We start from the raw sequence: 21204 nt of genomic DNA on the forward strand, positions 1-21204 counted from the left end.
TGTTTGGCCAGATACACAAGGTAGCTGACAATTTGCCTTCCTTCTGTAAAATCTTTGCTTAAATTGCCAGCAATTTCTTCTTCTGGAGTAAGGAGTGGGTTAGGAAAAACCTGCTCTTTTACCATACCCATGAGCTTTCCACTCTGTCTTGTCCCTTCTTGCTTTTTTCCTTCACCCAGTATAAGACAAGGAGTTGTGGAATTGTCCCTTGTGTCTGTGGTGTGATCAGTTTAAGATGACTACAATTTGAGCTTTTTTTTTTTTTTTTAAGAGTAGGCTTATAAAATGAGAAATACCGCCTCAAAATATCTCCCTTGTATCATGTAGTTAGTGCACAGAAAATGTGAAAGCTGGCTGGGTATGTAGTCCCTCAGCCTTAGGGGTCCAGAAGGTATAGAGGTGGTTTGGGAGTTGTGGCCACAAGTGACCGTGTGGAATAAATTCTGCTGTGCTCCTGTGTGTCAGTCTGCTGTCAGCTAAGCACCCACTGCAGCAGTCTGTGGAGCGTCTTCAGGGACTTACCCTGTGCCTATCTCCGCAAAATAGCCATCCAAAGTATTATTCAACAGACAAAAAGTGCTATTCACAACTAACATAAAAGGATTAAGAAAAAAATAATAATTCTGGTATAACAGTACAAAACCCAAGGAGAAATAGGAGAAAACACTTGGCAGTTATAATAATACTTCAGGCTACTAAAGGCAGAGGGTGTTAATCAGTTTCTGGGGATGACAGGCATGTTTGCTCTTGATACTGGACTCCTAGTGTTTACATCTGTCCTTACCAGAACAATCCTATTTGAGGAAGATTTTGTGCCTGAAACTAGCCTTTGTCTCTCCACCCCTAGCTCAGTAGACCCGCTTGTATTTAAGAGGAAAACAAATGCAGGATTCGCATTGTTATGAGTGACGAGAAAGATGTCCTTGGGGAAGGCAGGCGAAGACGTGACATTGTGGGGGGCGGCAAGAGTCTCAAGGCAGTAAAGTGTATGTTTGCCATATAATGAACAGAGGAAGGAGCTGGATGCTTGTCAGGATGATCAGGGGCATAACTGTGGTTTTCAGCCATGGAAATTTCTGTGCTACTGTGTTGGGCTTTGGTGCACGTTTTTACCAGACTTGTTTATGGGGCTGGTGGAGTCAGTGCTGTGGTAACTGTTTTGAGTAGAGGCAGGGCAGGCATCATTTGGAAGTGTGAAAGGCTGAGATATTCTTCTGCAGCTGTTTTCCAGAAAACGCCATTTCTGCCAGACATTGCAGTGATTCTGTCTTATTTAGAATAACTGTGGCAGCCAGGACCGTGGTGGAGCGTGCTGTCCTCCTCTTCGAGGAAATGCAACTTCATCTAAATTTCTTCCCTCAGACACGTCAGACATTTGTTATTGTTTGTTGCTTCTCAGATCCCTTTCCTGTTCTTTTCTGAAGCTATTATATGACAGATTTTTCTTGGCTGATTGCTTTCTATTTACTAAAACTCATGGGCAGATATCTGGGAACTAGTATTCTTTGAAACCAGCATAGTCAGTTGTAGAATTACATCAGTGTTTTTGTTTTGTAAACTAAGTCTAGAATGATTTCAAGCACTTTTGAATTTTTTACTTTTTTTTTTTTAACACAAAGTTTGGTTTTGTAAATAGCAACGTACTTGGGTTCACTGACTTGTTTATTCTGATGCATTTCAAAGAAAAAGTCGGTTATATTCGTGTGGGTCAGGATGAAAGGAATTAGTTGAAGACATTATTTAAAAGGCAGGTTTTTAAATCACCTTTGCTTGTACAGGCATAAACCCAGTGTTATTTTCTAAGTGGAAGTAGGAAACTGCAGATTTGTCATTGGATCACATCCTCTGTAGAGCAGAGTTGAAAAAGTTAAAATAAACTTGTATCATCTGAAGTATATATCAATGAGTTTGTTGGAAATGAGAAATTTACTGGATATTTCTGAAAGCACTTTTGTTTTTTCAGGGACAGGTGACTATAAATGCAAAATTTGTCAAAGACATTTACCTCCCAGAGGACGCAGAGTTTTACTTTGTTTATGACGGATCCCTGAAGAGGCACATAATATTTGCTGAGCGAGTTAGTGACAACACTCTTCGGTCCATTGTTCCGGGTAAGCGTTAACTCCTGTTTACGTTTTTCATCTCTTTGCTATACCCCACCCCCATTTGAAAGCTGGGCACAATTGGACATTTTGGTATAACTCTGTTTTATGGCTCTGTAATGGAGGAAATGCAGAAATTGAATGATGACCTTTAGGATCCAGGCTGAGTTTGACTGACCATAGGTGATCCTGCCTTTTGTAGCAGTCTACACCAGCACTGTACCAGGCGCAGACAGTGTTAACTGAGCTTGCACAGTTGGGTTGCATAAAGTGCAATCTTCAGAGATGGCATAATTTTTAATGTGAATTAATTCTATGTCACAACTGTTTGCCTCTGGGTGTTCTGACACCTGCAAAAGTCATGTTTTTGTCTGAGCCTTCCCTGGCTGCAGCAGTCAGCCTGGCTTGCAAAGCCCTCACGGTGGAGGTGTGCGACGCTTGGAGCAATGCTGGAGCTGTACACAGTGCAGGGCTGTCGGGGAAACCGTTTCAGGGGTGCCTTGCTGCAAATGGGGGATTTGTGTGCCTCCCAGCCAGCTCTGCCTTGGCATTGTCCCCCTTACGGGTGTAACATAAACCCTGGTTGTCACCTTTATTGTGTGCATTGTGAGTTTTTCATTTCTTTTCATTTTGTGGCTATAGACATGATGTACCTGTGTAATAGGATCTGCTTGTTATTTGTTCTTGTTTTATAAAGGGGATTTAGAGTCTGAAAATAATGACTGAGTATAAAAAGTTTGCTGCTGTTACATCGTGGCTCCTTTGATACTGTAAATGGTAAATGATTGTCATGGGATACAACTGGAGAAAATGTAATGCCAGGCTTATTCCAGGCTAGCAAAGTTGTCGTTGTTGGGTTTTTTTTGGGGGGGGAGGTTGGTTTTTTTTTAAGGCCTGAAATGACACTGTTAAATAATTGCTTCTGGGCTATGAATAAAAACAGGAGGCTACAGGCAACACTTAATCCTCTGCCTGTTCCCAACAGAAGCCATGAACAGATGAAAATAAAGTGTGAGGTTAAAATATAGCCCTGCTGATGTTAGTGTTGTTTTGTCGTAGCCAAATTAAACATAAGGGAACACAGAGCACTTTAAAAACAACTGCAGATGTGGTAAGTACATGCTTCTTTCTGCAGTTACTAGATTGCATATATACTTGTAGTTATTCAGGCATATTTTGGAAAATTTAGATTTGTACCCATAGTACTTCACGGTTAGCTCTCCAGTGAGAATGAGGTACAGCTTGCACCTCTTTTAGATGTATGGCATCCACCTGCACTTCCATGGCAAAGGAGGAGGAGAAATGTACAAGAGTTTGTTTGAGAGACAAACTCCCTTGGACTTCAAGGGTCCCAGCTGTGAGTCAGACAGTTGATACAGTATTTAATTAAGTCGCCAAAACCACAAAGCATGCATTAGTTAAAAGCTTCTGGGTTTTGGCCTATGTGGAGATGTTGGTTAGGTACAAAATTGGTGTTACATAGATAGATGTAACTCAGAGTTTGTGGTGCAGGCCACTCTGCCACTCTTTTCATGAGCATCTCATTCTTCTTAATTCTTATCCAAGAACCTTCAGGCTTTTGATTTGTTGGATTTCATCCTGATATGGTTACCTCTTCTTTCCATTATGGTTAAAGAACCTTCACCTAGAAAGATTGGTTCTAGAATTGTTGATGTTAGTGTAATTAGGAGGACTGGCAGTTCACGGTCTAGTCAAATCTAAGTTCTTCACCAGAAATGGTGTATTTTCTAATGCAATTTGCGACAATGTCCTACAACAAATAGGTGTAATTAGAGGGAAGAATAAAATAATTCTGTATGAGTAGTCACAGCTCTTAGAGGTGGCAGGGGGGGAATAATGTATTTTCTGAACATAGGTAATGTTAGTGATTAATTTACATTATAATTACAGGCCATGGATGCCAAGAAGCAGTTTCTGTCTCTGTGTTAATGTACACAAGGGGATACTCACCTGTGGTCCTCGGCAGCTGTCCTGTGACTTACAGAGAGAATCTGTCTTGCAAGTTGTCTCGCTTTCTGGTCGATCACGCAGAATGTGTCACTGCTGCTAGTCACACGATGTTGCTGGATAAGTTTGGGCTAAGGATAAAAGATCTGCAGTCCCTGGATAACGATTTGATGATGGCTGTTGCTCATGAAGAATTGCCATTGACCTGGAACGTCCTTGGAAGCTGCTCAGAAGGTGGTAAGGTTTTATTTTAAGTTGGAAAGCTTTTAACAGTAGTTTGGTGCACAGTTCAGAGCAGAGTTTCTCACTGTTTTATCCCAGGTTCTCAGCCCTTCTGCTTTGTTTTGGGGTTAAGATGAAAAATTGTTCAAGTATGAGAGGGGTAATCAGAGATTTGGTTTGTGCCCAGAGGTTTAAAAAGGATAACAATGGTTATTGTAACTCAGTTTCTCCAGGAGCTTTTTGTGCCTTGACTCACTGTGAATGCAGTTCTTTATTTATAAATAGACTCTGCCTTTGCAAGATTAAAGAGCTGTCTGTTTAAAAAAAGCAAGAATTGTAGCAGTGAAGTATTGCCACCATGGTTCCAACCAAGTGAGATATTTTAATTACGCAGACAAAAAGGAGACGGTCATAAAACAGAAGAATGTGTTACTGCAGACATTCTGATGTACAGAGTAAACACAATTTTTATCACGGTTCTGTCAGTGTTTATGCTTGCTTTATGACTATGATCATTCTTTGGGAAGAATATCATTAAACAACTTTTGTGGCTTTTTTTTTATTGTAGAGGAAGTGGGATGAAAATATACATGAAACTTTACATTAAGGTATGCTATTGAAAAATTTTGTAACAAAATCAGGTGAAATTTTCCTGGTTTCAGGTTTCATTGCAAACAGAAAACTGTAGTTAGGTTTTGCTGAAGAGTATAATTTTTTTTGCAGACCCAGCTGATTTATAGCTGAGGTTGGAAACAGTGTTAAACTTGATGGCTTCACATGTTTTTCATTGAAAATTTGGTACTTTTGGCTGTTTTCCTTTTTGTACTTTAACTTGCTAAAAATTGGAGGACAGGCAGTTTCCATATGAGCCAAACTGAGAGAGAGATTCAGGCAAGCTTTTGGGAAGTAAAAACACAGCACTTAGCCCATTTCTTTGAGTGAGGGCTTTTTTCCAGTCTTAAATCTTTCTAATTCTTAATGACAGATAGCTTGAAACCTGCTACTGCCTTCCTCAGGAGAAGTATGGCTTTTGTCTGTTGTAAACAGCTTCTTGAAGAGATGTAAAAACAAATACCAAGTCTCATTCAAATATTGGCTAGACAGGGGAAAAAAAAACCCCTAAACTGTCACTTGTTTCATTTTGGTGTGTAGTAAATATTTGTTCACATTACTCAACTACTGGAACGGCTGTTGTATCTTAGCAATGAAGACCTCGATTCAAAAGCCTGAAGAAATCAGCTGTAGTTTTGTTCACAGTCTTGGCTAAGGTTTTCATCAAACCCAGCTGAAACCCAACCCAGAAGCATCAGCAGTACCGAGAGATGCTCGGGCAAAGCCAACTGGGTACCTGCTTGCTTAACACATGGGGAAGTTTATGCTGGGTGTGGTCTGGAGGGTTGGAGATCAGCTGCTATCCAAATAGCAAAATTATTTAATTTTTAATTATGCTAATTGTTAATTTTTGGGTATACTGCAACATTTATATGGAAAAGAGTATGTTGCCCTCGTGAGACTTTTGTAGGACTTGTATTTTTTTGTTTCTATGCCTTTTTCATACTTTCTTCACTTTTCAGATTTAAATATTATACATAACAAAATTTGAATACAGCAGAAAAGCAGGGATGTGTGCTCCAGTCACTATACAAAGTCTCTGTGAATGATTGAAATGTTAGATGAGCGTGTCTTGAGCGTGCCGCATTAGTGGTGGCGTCTTGGGTACTGCTGAGGTGACATCTCCCTTTGTACATCAGTCATTGCTCTTAAACGAAGCCGGGATCTTTCCCCTTGTTTCTGAATACAACAAAAACTGATCCAAATTCCTGGGGCCTGGTAGTGATGCCCTCGCACAGCGAGGAGGTCTCAGTGCAGTCGTGCCTGGGCAATGCTTACTGGACATCCTTGTTGAGTGGGGGGCTCCTGAAAGCTTTCCAGACAGCTTCTCCTTCAGCCCAAGGGAGGTCAGTCATTCCCTTTGTCTCTCTCTAAGGTCTAGGCTTGGTATCCTTTACTTTATCCTTTACTTTATCCTTGGCTATTTTAGTATCCTTTACTCAGTTTGTATAACTTTTTCCTTGTCTCCTGTATCCTTCCTCTCTCCTTTCTGAAAGTATAGTTTTGATTCTTCTTACAGCCATATTCTCCTTTCACTTGACTTGGAGAAGCACTGACTCAAGTTGCTTCCTTGTGCTGTCCCTGTCCCTGTGTTTTTGTCCCCAAAGCCAAGAGGCCAAGGACAGCTGAGGGATGCAATGTGGCTGAGGGAGGCCTGTGCATGCAGGGAAGGGAGAGGGAGGGAGAAGGGGATGGACTGGGGCAAGAGTGCTTCAGATCTCAAGAGGAGAAAGGTCTTCATCTTCCACCATGATGTGATCAAGGGTTGTCCCAGCATTGTGTTTCTTCCTCATGCTCCAAAAGATGAAAAGGTATGAGAAACAGGGAATTTATGAGGATTTAGAAAGAGGACGAGACCTTCTTTCCCTACCTGTTGTCTCTGCAACTTCTTGCCTCGACAGTGTCTGGACGTTCTTTTTACTATCAGTGTTGCGAAAGACATGGGTGCTATCATCCATCACTAGTTAGGACTTCATGCTTGTGAGATTCAGTCAGTTTTCAGAGTGCTGGGCTATTTTTATTGGAAAAAAATTACTTTTGAGTGACACATCGCTGGAGAAAATTATTGCACCATCTGCTGTTTTTGGACCTCATTCTTTTTTATGAGGATTTAGAGACATAACGCTTGATGGAAAGACAGAAGAATAATTTATTCATAGGAGTTTGCTGTTCGGAAAAAAGTGTTTGTATTCCCTTTATAAGGCATAAAAAGGACTGGATAAAGAGAGAGCCTGGATTGTCTAGGGAGCATTGCAAATAATTCAGGAATTTACTGCAGTTGCACAGGTCAGGACTTGTTAGCCACGTTATTTAAAGTTCAACAAAAGAAACAAGAAAGCACTAACCTTTCGGTAATCCTCACTTGTAATAAGTGCCTATGTGACAACCATGTCAGGAGCTGCTCACTCACACAAACTGGCCAGATCTTGAGATCACCGGGCCCAAAAGCGGTTTGGTGCTAGAGGAAATTGGGAGCCCAACAGAGGTGCTATGCTTAGACGTTTATTTGTTGGTGCATTTTCAGAAAGGGGAAGGAGGGGTAGGGAGGAGGAGAAGCTGATTTTCTTGTTGATCGCACCTTCATAAGGGATATTTTCCTTCTGAAAATTGGATTATTCAATTTATGGAAATACTGAATATTAAATATTAAGCCAAATAACTTGTTAGAACTGCTAAAAAAAAAAAAAAGAGAATCTTCCCACAGTTCTTCAATTTTTTTTTTTTTTTTTTTTTTTGAAAGAAAGATAGAGTGGTTTAATCTGGATGAGAAAAATGCTTCCAAGTAACCTTTCCTCTCTTAGTACCATCAGGTTAGGACAGTCTTTTAAAACTGGCAGCTCCCAAGGACCATGAGACAAAGGTTCAGCATCTTCACTGCAACTTTTTTTGTCCTTGACATACTCAGGCTTATGTTCCTTGGCTGTCGGAGGGGGAGTGGGAGCACAGGAGTGTGGGCCTTGCAAGGGGTCTGCCTTACATACGGCAAGCTGAGAGAGCATCTCAGTTTCTGGTTGTTTTAAGGGCATTGCTGGGAGGGTGAATTCAGGTTGTCTGGGTGACTTAACTATGCTGGTAATCAAACAAGAACAGTTGCTGCTGGCTTTGCCTCTATTTACAGTAATTTTCAAGGGGAAGAATGCTCTTCTAGGTTTAAGGCTATTAGTAGAAGCAATAAAATTACAGCCTGAATTATGAAAATTAAGTGTGGATCAAAGGGAAGGGAACAGTGTCTATACTTGTTTAATTCTCTTTCATGAAGCAGGATAATTTCCATTTTATTTGATAAATGCTTCGTAATTGTTTTCTAGGAATAGGTCTTGTGGAGTGAACTGAAGTACTAGCCCCCTGCTTTATAGTCTGTCTGTGAGGAACACTCTTCCATCTTCTGTGGCATTTTTGACTTTATTGCCCTCTCTTTGCCCTTGTCTTGTTAAATCCTGTGACTGTTTCCATTTGGTGTTAAAGATGTTCCCACTAAGCTACACCAGTTCAAACCTGGCTCATGCATGTGGTATTTATGGTCTAAATCAAAGAAAATTCTGTCTGTGTCTTTTCCTCAGTTGGAATTTGAGATTTCTTTTTTCCTGTGGAAGGAAGGCGGGGGGGGGGGGGCAAAGTGCCTGTTCTCCTTCATGGAATTAGGAAAACATTGGGAACAGCGGATAAATATTTCTAGGTGTAGTGAGATTAGTGAGGAGAGAGAATAATTTGTGGTCAGACAGTTTAGAGGGTGAGAGAAACAGACAAATCTTTGGCCCTGTAGGAGTTTGCCCCTTTGGAAACTGCACGGGGCAGAGGGAGGTGGATGCTAGCGTGGGCATCAGGAAGCAGAGGAGTGTCTTCCAGTGCCTGCTGCTGACCAAGAAACCTGCAGCATGAGGCAAGATATTGGCAAGCATGCTTCAGCCTGTGGGTCCCCAGCAAGTGTGTGATCCTCATCTTCTGGTCAGTGGTAATAATAGCAGAGAGGAGATGGTTGAGATCCCCCCAACCATGAAGGGGCTTCTCAGGAAGACCCCCTAGTGCTTGGAGGAGATGGTGATATGGAGAGTGACAGTAGAGCAAGTACTGTAAGAGATACAAGAGATTAAGTTTCCTGTTTAAGGCAATATGTAAGTAGTGGGGCTCAGGAGCCTGCACTGCTGCTGGAGAGACCAGGTATGAAGCTATGGTCTGGCCTGGACCCCAGCCTTGGGTCAGCACTGGGCTGGAAAGGCCTTCTCTGCTCCTGGCTGAGAGGGTGTCCCTGTCTGGTGTTGAGCACTCTGGTGGCATTCAGTAAACAAGTTTCTTAAACCAAACAGCTCGAGGGAGTGTTTGGCTGCAGTACAAAAGAATGAGGAATATCCCTCTGCTAACAGAAACCATCTCCTGTAGTGTTTTGCATCTTTATTGGGGTCACCCAAGCAGTAGAGTCAACTGAAACTTCACCTGACAGCGTAGGGTGGTAGCACCATGCACTATACCGCATGGGGCTGGTGGATGGGAGCCTTCTCTAACCCTCCTGCTGCTAAAACTGCTGGAGCAAGACTCCTTAAAGTTCACCTTTGTGATGACAAAGTACACCTCCTTTTCTTCTGCAGCAGTGATGCCAGCCTCCGGGTGTTAGTTGATAAAGGCATGATGAATAGGGGAACTAATTAAAGAAAAGGGGGATATTCCAGCTATTCAATAAGTGGAAAGGGGAGGTGCCACTGCAGTCCTGCCTTCAGATGGGGTGTCATGTACCTGATTCCATGCATCACGGCCACTGTGTCTTCACAAACTACTTGTGTGCAGTTTTGCAGCAGCAGGGTGCACTGAAGATGGCTTTATAATCAATCTCATACCTAATGGAAAATCGAAAAAATGAACAGTAATACATAAAAGTATGAAGCCAGGAAAAACTGGAATTTGTCAACCAGTTTTGATGTCTCCCCGTACTTTTCAAGTCACAAGTCTTGAGGTTTTTACTCTCCTTCCAGGAAATGAATTAGATTCATAACCCAGAAAGGGCTTAGTCATTTCTGTCAGAGAGAAATATTTGTTTTTAGTTTATTGTTTTGGACATAGGAAGGGATTCAGGTGCAAGGAAGAACAAAAGGATTTATTTAATGTTTAAAACAGACTCTGTTTGGCTCAGCTCTGTGTAACTCAGAGTGTTTTGGCTGGAGAATCAGGATGCAGTGCAAAACAACGTCCTGATAGTACATCTTTAACAGCACCACCTGCCTTGCAGTAGCTGACCCTGTATGAATTAGCCAGCAGTGCATCTTTCAAATCTTATGAATTGTTGCTTATATGTCTTGATGGAAACTGGTATTTTATACCATTTAAATATGTATATATTGAAGAAGCCTTGTGTTTTAATTTTATTTTCCTCCTGTTTGCCCCTGAATGCAGTTGAATTAATTATGTTGTTTTTTCACAACATTTTTTTACTATCTTGATGGCTTACTTTTTGTCTTTTTTTTTTTGTTTGTTTGTGTGTTTTTTCCCCCCTATTTTGCCACATTTGAAATCTTCCTCAAGGGAAGGGGAAAAGAAAGTGAAAAGTGTGGGTCAATGCCATTTGTTCTTTCACAGTGAGGAGCTATAAGAGGAGGTGGTGGGAGAACTGAAACTGGAAATTGTTCTTAAGAAAAAACTGCTAAAACCCATTTGTTTCAGAACTTTACCTTTTTTTTTTAGTGTAAATATTTTCTTTTTAGGCAGGTCTATTTAAAAAAGCTTATTATCAGTCATCATGTCTTTCTGGGTTTTTTGTTTTGGGTTGTGTTTTTTGGGTGTTTTTTTTTTTTTTTTCCCTTTGATTGCTGATGCTGGAATAGAATCACAGCAGAATGTGGATGGAAGGGGTCCCTGGAGGTGGCCGGTGCAAAATACTTTCGCTGTATTGAAAGAACACGTTTAACTTTTCATTTATCCTTCCGACTTCACAAATTGTATTTCAGATTTTAGTATCATGAAGCTATTAGTAATTGCTTTATGTCTTCAGGTTCTGCTCACTCCTGGGCAAGCCAGGTGGGAGAAGTAAGACGAGAGTAGCCCAGCAAACACATAGTCTGTAGAGGTGAAGGATGGGGAAGAATGCGAGTGCTGTTTCCAAGTGCATCAGGGGTGAAAACAGCCAGTGGAGTTGCTGGATGGTTCTGCTTCCGTGTGCATTCAAGCTAGCCATTAACAAATTTAGTTTATGGTTAGATGAAGGTTGTTATGTTGGGCAGATAAAAATTTATTACTAGAATATTTGTGGTGAGATAGTAGAAGTTATTATTGTAGATGGTGTTTTAAGACCACAAAGATTAATTACTGTTTATTAATTATTTTTAAACCTATGTTCTTTTGTAGCAGGCTTATTCATACTGCATTGTTTTTTAAGATTTGGATTCCAGAAGAGTAGCTTTATTTGCCTCAGCGTTGGAGCAGAGAAAAGGCTATCACTTGTTAGGAAAGGCTTCATAAGGCCTCCCTTTTTGCTGGGCGGGAAAGTCCTAATCTTATCTTACCCAGAGAAAGTTTATCTTGCTTTTTTATAGTGTTACAATATACATTGAAACCCAGTGGCCCCAGGCCAAAATTTTAATCAGAAGATGGAGTTCAAAGTAAAGTTTGCCTTTTTGTTTCTGTGTTTTTAATCTGAGGGTTGGGGTGTGGTTAGTATTGAATCAGATGCTTAGTGTGCTTAGTACTGGTTGATATATTTGTGTGTGTTTTAATTAGATGGACTTATGTGCTGGCTGCTAATAACACTATATATATAAAAAATGGTCTAATTGGAAACATCCAAAGAACCCACTTTGATGTCTGAAGTAGGACTTTAGCAGAATTTAAGTACTGCAGGTACCAAGGAGCAATTCTGAAAGCTCATTTTTTAGTGAACATTTTAGCCTGGAAATGCATGATTTTTGTTCAGGGACTATGTTTTGGACCACAGCATTTCCTGGGCATCTAAATTTGAACTCCCTGGTGTACATATAAACATGCCAGGAAAGGGAGTGCTGGTGCCTGGTGTCCGGCTGTGCTCTGCTGGGTTCCAGTCTGCTAAAGTCCTTGCAGGGGAGACTCTCTGAAAGTACAGTAAATAGGACAAGGGCCAGTGCAAAGCACGGATGATGTTATCTGTCTCTATTAAGAGACACAGCTAGGGAAAAGGAAGATACTGGCACACATTTTCGTACTGTGTCTGAATGGTTAGGGCATTCTCTGAGAAAGCGAGATACCCAGGCTCCCAGCATCATTTTTCACATCTGATGACAGTATAATGAGAAATGCATCCATGTCCAAACAGCAGAGACTTCTCCCAGTCTCTCCCAGTTGTTGTCTTGTAGTCAGTCTGCTGCTTTCCTGGTCTTCTGCCCCACATCACTTGGATTTCTTTCTGCACGTGACCCATTTTCAATTATTCTACAACGGAGGGGATGGGGTGTGCTCCCACCAGATGGGTGATCAGAGGAAGTCTAAAGATGTGCGTGGGTTCAAATCCCATCTGGCTGAGGAGGAAGTTGAACTGACGTCTTCCATTTTTGAAGTGGCACATCAGCCATTGTTTCCACTGTCTCTGGACAGGTTTTGGGAAGCCTGAGCCCTGCTCATTTAAATGTTCCTCTGTAGAAGAAGGTCTCAGATCCAGGCAGACCAAGGTGTTTGATGAGTAGTGCTTGCTTGGGCTTTGAAACTATGGCTTAGAGTCAGATCCTCATGCCTCCATATTCCCTATGGGCTGGCTTTAGCCAGGTACTCACTCACTACATGGGTTTTGCTCATGTGAGACCCCACCTGGAGTACTGCATCCAGCTCTGGGGTCCCCAGCACAGAGAGAGAGACATGGACCTGTTGGAGTGGGTCCAGAGGAGGGCCATCTCCCTTATAGATATGTAAACACTGTAATTCATATCATTAATGATCAATGTTGGTAACTAAAATGCAGCAATGATTGTTGTCTCCAAAGACTGAAATTAGAAACACTTTGCAGACCTTTGAGACAAAAAATCCCATAGCTCACTACTTTCCTCCGTGGCCTAGGATCTTGCAGCAGATCCAGTGTCTGGCTGGACACATTTTTGCCTGAAAACTAAAATGGGGAGACCAAGAAACAATTTTATTGCCCAAAACCTGGGAAGAAGCTGTGTTGCATGGGCAGATCAAGTGTTGGCTAGCCACAAGGAAGAGCGAAGTTGGAAGGTTAAGTTTTTTTAAAAATAATGAGATGTGATATTTTATATTTGTGTTCTAGAAATACTTAGGTACATATTGTGTATATGTTTAGTGATATTCTGGTTTAGAGAATCCTCCCTGCATCTTATCAGTGTGTCTGCTTCTGTTAGAACTGCAGGGTTAGGACACTACATGCAGGTTCGCTGGCCGTTACAGTCTCAGAGTTTGTGTCCTGAAGCTCCATTTTAATCTGATGTCTGGAATTTGTTGCGTTTATTGAAGGAAGTTTGACCTAGTTTTCTGGGATTTGACTCTGTCTGAAAGTTTTGATTCCACTTGAAACGGAAAGGTGAAAAGTCTTGGATGGGTTGCCATCAAATATTCAGAGTAAAAGCTGGTCACTAGTGGAGATCCATCCCACAGTATTTTCCTGGTGGAGCAGGAAAGCAAGTTCCTTAGGTTCCTTGCCATTCTGGCTTTATGAGGTGGGGAGGTACAGTTTTCAATAATATTATAACATTTCAAGTCCAACATTTTCAAAGGAGGCTAATGTTTTTGGGCCTCAGCTCTGAGAGGACATTCCAAAAGGTCCAGCTTTGCAGGAGGCAGCTCTCCTGATAAGGTGTCTGGAGAGGGTGTGCTCGGCTGTGATGTGACAGCAGCCTTCAATTATATAAAAGGTAGCTGTGAAGGGAAAGGAATGAGGTGTTTTTCATGTCCATTTTGGATGGGACAAGAAGCAGCAGGCTTATACTGAGAAAGGCTGACCTAGGTTAGGCATTACAAATCTTTGTAACTCTGAGGGTAAAATTATCCTTTGTGTAGATTGCCTACGGAGGTTACAAAAACCTCTTGTTGTTGGAAGGCTTTTATAACAGATGAGACAAACATCTGTCAGGAGACATTTAGGTTGAGCCGATCCTGCCTTAAGGCAAGGATTGGACTAGAGACATCTTGAGGACTGTTCAAGGGTGGTTGGTTTTTTTTTGTTTGGTTGGTTTTTTTTATGATTCTATAAAACAAATACTCCTCGCACTTTCAGAGGGAGTACTTAAACTGAATAGGAGTCAGCCATGACTGTTTGCATGTTAACTACATGATACCTTTACTCAATGCATAAGTGTTTCTCAAAAAACATGCTTATTAGCTTTTTGGCTACATAACTGCTCTCTCTGCTGGGGGATTGCTTTCCATCAGAGAGTTTTATCTTGTAAATATTGATGCAGAGAGGGAATTTCACAGCAATTTCCTCTTGATTTTAAGTGGATTATTTACACAAACGTGTGTGCGTACCTACATATGCTTCAGGAGCTTCACCTTTCCTTTGCCACTGGAGTGTATAATTTTCAATAACATGATGTGAACTGGTTGAGTAACAGGGAAGAAAAAGTCTGTTGAATCAGGATGATAAATTTCAATGGAATTTCATAAATCCCTGGAAACCTAGTAGATTTCAGCCAGTTGTTCTGAGATCTGTAGAACAACTGCCCTTAAATACTTGACCCTTGTGAAAGTACCCTTATAGTTAACTTCATACCCAAATATCAGTGTAAGAAACAGGTTGAGTGGCACTTGAGCTTAATTTTATTTATTACCTTTAAATTGCAGAGGCTTTCTGTTTAAAAATGTACATATACAGATAAACCCTTTGAGTAAAGGTCGGGGAAGAGCTTGTGGAGAATCTGCATCTAGTGTCATTCTCGTGTACTCTTTTAAGATTCATCCTTTTGAGCTTGCTGATTATGTGCTAAAAAGTAGAGAAGAAGTATTGGCAGGTGAGGTCACCTTTCTGAAAAGAGAGGCAGAAGAATTATCCTGTGTATTTTACCCACATGTGTGTTAGCTTATGGCTCACTGTGCTGCTGAGGATTTCTGACTGTGCTAATAAGCAGCCTGCCTTGAAAAATCACATTTTTTTTTTTCCCCTTTTCTTTTTTCATTTAGATACTTGGCCATGCTGCCAACACATGTTTTGTGTTGTTGAGGCAATGCAAAGCAGCTGGAAAATTGCCTCTTAACTGTCTTCTGCAGTGTATTGGGGCATCTCTTGTGCTGAATGCTATACTATGTAAAGAAAGAGAGAAATACTGAGATTATCTAATGCAAACTGTTTTCTTTGTCTGCTGAAATTAGATGGTATTTGGATATTATAGTTTAGCTCCACAGATGCAATTAAGTATCTAAGTGTTGATTTCAGTGAAAGATGGATTCTGCCAAAGTACTTCTGTAGATGTGAACCTGAGCTGTGATATTTCTGTGGACTGTAATAAGTTTCTTTTGATGCTTCCTAGCAGATAAAACGCTGGGGCTTGTTACTGATGATTTTGGTTTGCTTGCTGTGTTTTTTCAGAGCCTAAACATAAAGAAACTCTTCTCCACCTTGTGATGAAATTGGGCTTAGTTAAGCTTTCCCAGTTCTTGGCAGCCCAGCCTGGAGGGTCATCAGCACTAGCATTACCTAATGAGGATGGAGCAACACCATTAGATTTGGCTTTACAAAACGGGCACTCCAAACTTGTTGAGGTCTTCATGAAGTGAGTATAATGGTTTGCTGCTTCCTCTGAAAAGCTTCTGTCAGATAAGGCATGTAGGGAGTACCATTGTTTTTCTTAAGGATTGTTTATTTTGTGTTGGTTTCTGTTGCTTTTTGCCATTATTACCATTGTAACTGGTAAACTTGAATTTCAATTAAAGGAAGTTTATGATGTCCTTTGCTACATTTTCAAGTCAATTAATAGTCAATTAAGTGACAGAGGACCAGCTGCACCATCAGGTACCTCTCCCAGCACTATTGCAGCTGAATTCCAATGCATTACCAACAAGTAAAGACATCCCTTAAAATATATGTATAGAAATATTTACATATAAACAGAACCATAGGACCTGACTTTTGCAAAACCTCAGCAGACTTTGTGAGCTCTGTGAAGCTCAGGTTTGAATGAATAAGGGAGAGTCAGCAGCAAATCCAGTGCTGCAGCTATGACTGTTTTTGCCAGAGAGCTGCCACACCGACAAATGACTTAAAGGAAAAGAGCTTTCTGGCATGTTTCAGCTGTCTGGAGTTTCCTCTGTACAGACCTGAAGAGCTGCATGGTGTGTGTGTGTCTTGGTGTACCAAATGTTCAGCATCAGATGCCCCTTCTCACTGTTGGCTTTTCTTTGTAAACAGAAATATGCAAGAATCGGGTTACATTTTTATTCTGCTATGTGGCTCTTTTGGTTCTGGCTACATACAATGTATAGTATATGTGAAACTTATCTGTACTTCAGTTTGAAATAAAATACTTACAACACTGGTACAGTACATTGTGTTATGAATGTCTCATTTGTTTGTAACGTCCAAACAATGCTGTATTCCCTTGAGACACTTTCTGTTTTTCACTGTCGTGGGATAACAAACCTGCTAGCTGCCTGCTAGTTGTGTCCTACTGCTATATATGGCAACATTAACAGGAAAGGTACTATTGCTAATTTACAGCAATAAGGAGAAATAGGTATTGTCACAGCTCACTCTTTTTAGCCTGTTTCACTAGTGCGTAACTATTTAGAGCTGACATTGTTTTTTCCTCGCTGATGGCTAGCAGTAGCTGCCGGTTCTTAGGCCTGAATGGAGTCATTGGTAAGTATTTGTTTGCCCAGCTGTGTTTTTGGTGGACGTTTCAGATTTTCTGCCTCTGGTTTTTGCAGTGGGTGCGTTGGGATCCTGATGGGCTGGTGCTGAAGGCGAGCAGGAAGGTTGTTGTGGTTGCGTTTTCATTCTACCTGTGAATGAAGCATCTGCTTTGGTTTAAAGAACGTGTCGTTCCAGTTTCCAGGGCAGTCACTTGCTTGACATTTCAAGAGCGGAGATCAGTGAGGGTGCTCGCGTGCAGTTTGTTCATTCATCGGGAGCTCTCACGCTGACATTCAGCCACACCGCACAGCACTTGCTGGAGTCGGACATTAAGCTCTTCAGAAAATACTTCTGGGACAGACCTCTTCTTTACCAGGTAGGTACCTATCTAGCTCAGGGCATTGGCACAGATTTTTTTCAGTAATTTCCAGCTATAGACTCTTCAAGCTGGATTTGTTTTTATTAAGTAGCCTTTAAGCTGTCTGTGTCACTAATAGCCAATGTAGTTGCAGAATTACTGTAGTGGGCTTCTACTTTGTGTAAGTGTAGCACATTGTACATGTAAAGCTGGAGGATAAGAGATGTCAAGAATATCAAAACCTCCTTTACCTCTGAAGTTGTTTTTGAATCATTGTGGACTCTACAGTGAATATCTTTCCCTGGAATCTCAGTGTTTTTAATTGCATTGTCATTGTATTCCATTGGTACTTTGAAATATTTAATTTAGTTCCATTCTTTTGTCTAGCAGTGTATTGCCTAGGCGTCTTTATCAAGAGCGAAACCCAGTCTATTATTTACAGCAGAAAGAGAGAGTACAGACTTTTGCTACAGAGTTTATTTATGGTGTGGTGGGTCTTATTTTGCTGTAAGGTGTCTGGAACACTGCTGTGATATTCTTCAGGACATCTCTCAATTTCAGTAAAGTAAGGAGGAGGACACTTGAAAGCACAATTCTTGAATAGCAATGCAGGTGCTCACTTATGGTTTTAGATTGAGACTGCATGACTATATAAAACTAGTGAACTAAACCACACTAAAAATAGGCTTTTCTCTTTTTCTGGCCTTAAAATTCAGGTTTTCTTTCCCATCCTTAACCTCAGGTTTCCTTATTTGTGTGCTGATTTTTCTTGAGTTATCTTTATTGCATTCTGCATGTTTTTTTTTAACTTAGAACGTGATCCATGTGTTATGCTTAACACAAAAACTTAAGGTGTGATATATTGCATAGTAGTTATGTATAATCTCATGTAACTATGCTGCCAAGATTTTGATTTGTTCCAATACGAAGAAGTTATTCTGTGTTTGTAGCTTGCGGAATACCTACAGTTTGTGTGTGGCTTTTCCATGGAAACAGCAGTAAACCCAATAGCAAAACCAAGACTGTAATGAAGAATGCATTGTTATTTATATCATTGGCTTTTTCTTGCACTCATCAAATCCTTGTTCTTCTTTCAGTCTTTGAAATGGGCAAAGAAAGTGTGGTGTGTTAGATGTTTGCATGGGTCTCAGAGACAAAGACTTAAAGGGTGCAAAATTCTGCCCTTGGTATTTTCAGGAAAAAGCCTACTACCTTTCACTTGTGGGTTTCCCTTTTGCTTGTTCCCCTAGTTGCAGCAGTCTAGATCCTCTGTTGTGGGGACCCTATTCCCCACTGCACAACATCAGTGTTGGACTGAAATGAGCCAGAATAATTGGGAAGATCACATGGTTTAGTTAATTTCCTATACACCAGATATGATCCTGAAGTGTATGTGGGAGGATGGTCGAACTGTCATATTCAGACTATGTATTATGTCCAAAAGGTAGGATAAGATTAATTTTCTTTCTGTTGCAAACAGAAACTTGCAGCCCTCAGTTGGACCCAAAGCATAAGGTGGTCATTAAAGATTTCAAGATACATAGTCTTTTTAAAATAGAGGTAGAATTTATTGCTGTACTGGAATATTCATTCATCTAGAGCAGACTAAGACTGGACATTTAGTTTATTGTATCTTGAGACTGCATAAATGACCACATTGCTATTTTAGGCTTGAGTCAGAATGACATGGACTAAAGAAAAGGAGCTTGTCTCAGTTACGGTGGTGTGCAGCGTTGGATCTGTGTGTGTGAAATGGATGATTTAGGGAGCAGCACAAAATATTTTTGCATTTATACATGCAAGAAAATCCAAATCTTTCTCAAGTACACTCTTTGGTGCCTGGTCTGTGGGTTCTTTTAGTCCCTTGACTATTCCTTACAAGTCTAAAAGAGTAATTGAAAAGTTACAACAAACAAGCTGTCAGTAAGCTAGTTACCCCTATGGGAGCCATGCCTTCACTGGAAACCTTCAGGGGCTCTGCCATTCAAAAAGTGTAAACCCACAGGCTTTCTGGCTGCGCTAAGCAATACTGTGGAGAGATTTCTGAAGGTGATGAGGAAGAGCATGGAATTGCTTGAACTCTATGGAACCTCCTGTTGAAATTGTTGTGGTTGTAGCAGTGCCTGTCAGTGAGGCTGCATGGTTGGTTGTGCACCTCCGGTAGAGCCCTAAGCAGTGTGTGGAGGTGACCTATTTGGCTGTCTCAGTTGCTGGACGCAGTACAGCCAGTGCAGGGGAGATGGAAAAGAAATGAGAGGAAAAGAAATCTGGGGACTGATGGACACAAGTGAAATGATATCAGGGTAGTTAAAAAAAAAAAGCATAATCATCCAAAATTATTAAGGTGCTTTAACTAATTTTGTTGCATGGTGGTGGACAGATTTCCCAAGGAGGAGTTGACTTATGTCTGTGGTAGTTGTGGGAGTAGGAAAGTGTCTTGCACACTAACAGACGAGCAGAGAAAAATGCTACTGGCGTCACCGAGATGGGGGATATAGCAAGTTTGACAGCTGTGTGGCTTTCAAATCCATTTAGCTGCAATACTCAGCCCAGAGTCATCCCTGACTTTTTCTTTCATATTCAGGTTACCATGCCTTTTCTCTGTTTGCTATTCTGGTAGTTGGTAAATACACAAGCAATATAACTAAAGGGAAAGACTAGAAGCAAGCAGAGCTGGAGATGAAACTAAGCAAAAGGAGACATTCTCTCCTCCCCTGCACTTACAATCTTTGAAAGCAATTGCTAAAATAAGGGACGGGATCTTAGACCCCTCTTCCTTTTGAGCAGGTGGGATATAGTGAGTGTCTTTATCTGAGCAAGGTGTCAGCCCGGCCAGGGGCCATGGACACAGAGGAGTAGCTCCTGCCTCCCAGGCTGGGTTTACCATGTAGTCGGTGTTTAGTCCTGGTTTAGGCTGTTTGTTTTGCCTATCTGTCAAAATTGATTGCTTCATAGGGATGCTTTCATGGTTAACTAGACTTCTGTGTCTAGCTGCTGTGCTGCTTTTCTCATAGAGAAGAAGGTTATAAACAATGAAGTACAAATGTTAAATCTGATCCTTTAGATCCCTTGGGTATTGTAAACACAAGGTAATTTCTCTCTGTAGTTGAAAATACTTTATCGGTTTCCCTCTTGAGGAATTGCTGTCGGTTTCCTCTGGAGGGTAACTGGTAAAATGGAGTCTCTGTCAGTCTTTTTAGTGTTGCTTATAACATATTTGTTTGCTAGTCTCTGATACTGTTTTTGAGTTTTCAGATAAATGTCATGGGTATTAAATATGGTTACCATTATTTTTATTTTTTTTTATTTTTATTTTTTTATAGAGTATTAATTCAAACCAAGTTGAGCCAGTGGAAGGTCCAAAAATGCCCCGCAGTACAACAAGCTCTGTAGAAGGTACAGTTTTTTTATTCCATAACGTTTCAGTCTTTAAAAGCTCTGGAAAGTTGGCACGGATTCATATGCTATTTATTCAGGAAGATCATGTGTTTCATATGACATTAGAGACCTGTAAGTAGACAACAGTGGAATATGCAAGTCATACTACAAGCGTTGTGTAAATCGTGATACTCCCTACAGAGCATCGGTTTTCCAGTGTCAGACTGAAATTGTTCACAAAATATTACGGCGTTTTATAGTGACTGGAAAAGCCTTAACTAATTTTATTGTGAAAGCCAGAAAAATGTCAGGAGATTCCAGGAGAGGGCAGTGTTTAACCGAATGAACGCTCCAGCCTGCAAATTCCAGTAGAACCAAATGACTCGAGTTCACAAAGACAGGAGCAGAGTAACGTTTTGTATGAATGGTTTTGGGATCCGGCCCAGACTTATTAATATGGCAAAATTCCCATGTGTTTCAATTACACATTCAATATTTTGGTAAGCGGTTTACCTCTGTAGGGATTGTGAGACGGTGTTTGCTGATGAGAATGCTCTTTCGTTACCAAAATACTTCCCTGTGTACCTTGGAGCAAGCATCTCTTACAGCTGGAAAGAAAATCACAAAAAAAAAAGATCATTCTTCAGCATCAGAAGCACGACACTTTGGGTGTTTACATATGATTGTTAGGAATTAATTAAAAGTTTTTATCAGTTGGCTGTTTGCTTATGTGACTGGTGCTGTATATTTGGACAAAGCAATAAGCTAAAAGCTGTGAGCTCTGTGAGAAGCTCGGTCTTGCTCGGTGGCTGTGC

The 21204-nt window shown here is 40.8% G+C and overlaps 1 protein-coding gene across 7 annotated transcripts in view; it reads left to right on the plus strand.

The window, feature by feature from the left end:
• ARHGEF28 (Rho guanine nucleotide exchange factor 28) overlaps positions 1–21204 on the plus strand; it is a 129915-nt gene that overhangs the window by 26292 nt on the left and 82419 nt on the right. For 4 of the 7 annotated variants that reach the window (XM_075741170.1, XM_075741173.1, XM_075741174.1 and 1 more), the window contains 5 exons: positions 1964–2111; positions 4014–4307; positions 15391–15574; positions 16849–17029; positions 20335–20407. In XM_075741170.1, the coding sequence (XP_075597285.1) occupies positions 1964–2111; positions 4014–4307; positions 15391–15574; positions 16849–17029; positions 20335–20407 (880 nt within the window). Of the gene's footprint in view, positions 1–1051; positions 1106–1963; positions 2112–4013; positions 4308–15390; positions 15575–16848; positions 17030–20334; positions 20408–21204 lie in introns of those variants that run through there. The other 3 variants (XM_075741172.1, XM_075741168.1, XM_075741169.1) reach the window with 2 other exon arrangements.

The sequence above is a fragment of the Balearica regulorum genome, chromosome Z, assembly GCF_011004875.1.
Source record: "Balearica regulorum gibbericeps isolate bBalReg1 chromosome Z, bBalReg1.pri, whole genome shotgun sequence".
Lineage (NCBI taxonomy): Eukaryota > Metazoa > Chordata > Aves > Gruiformes > Gruidae > Balearica > Balearica regulorum.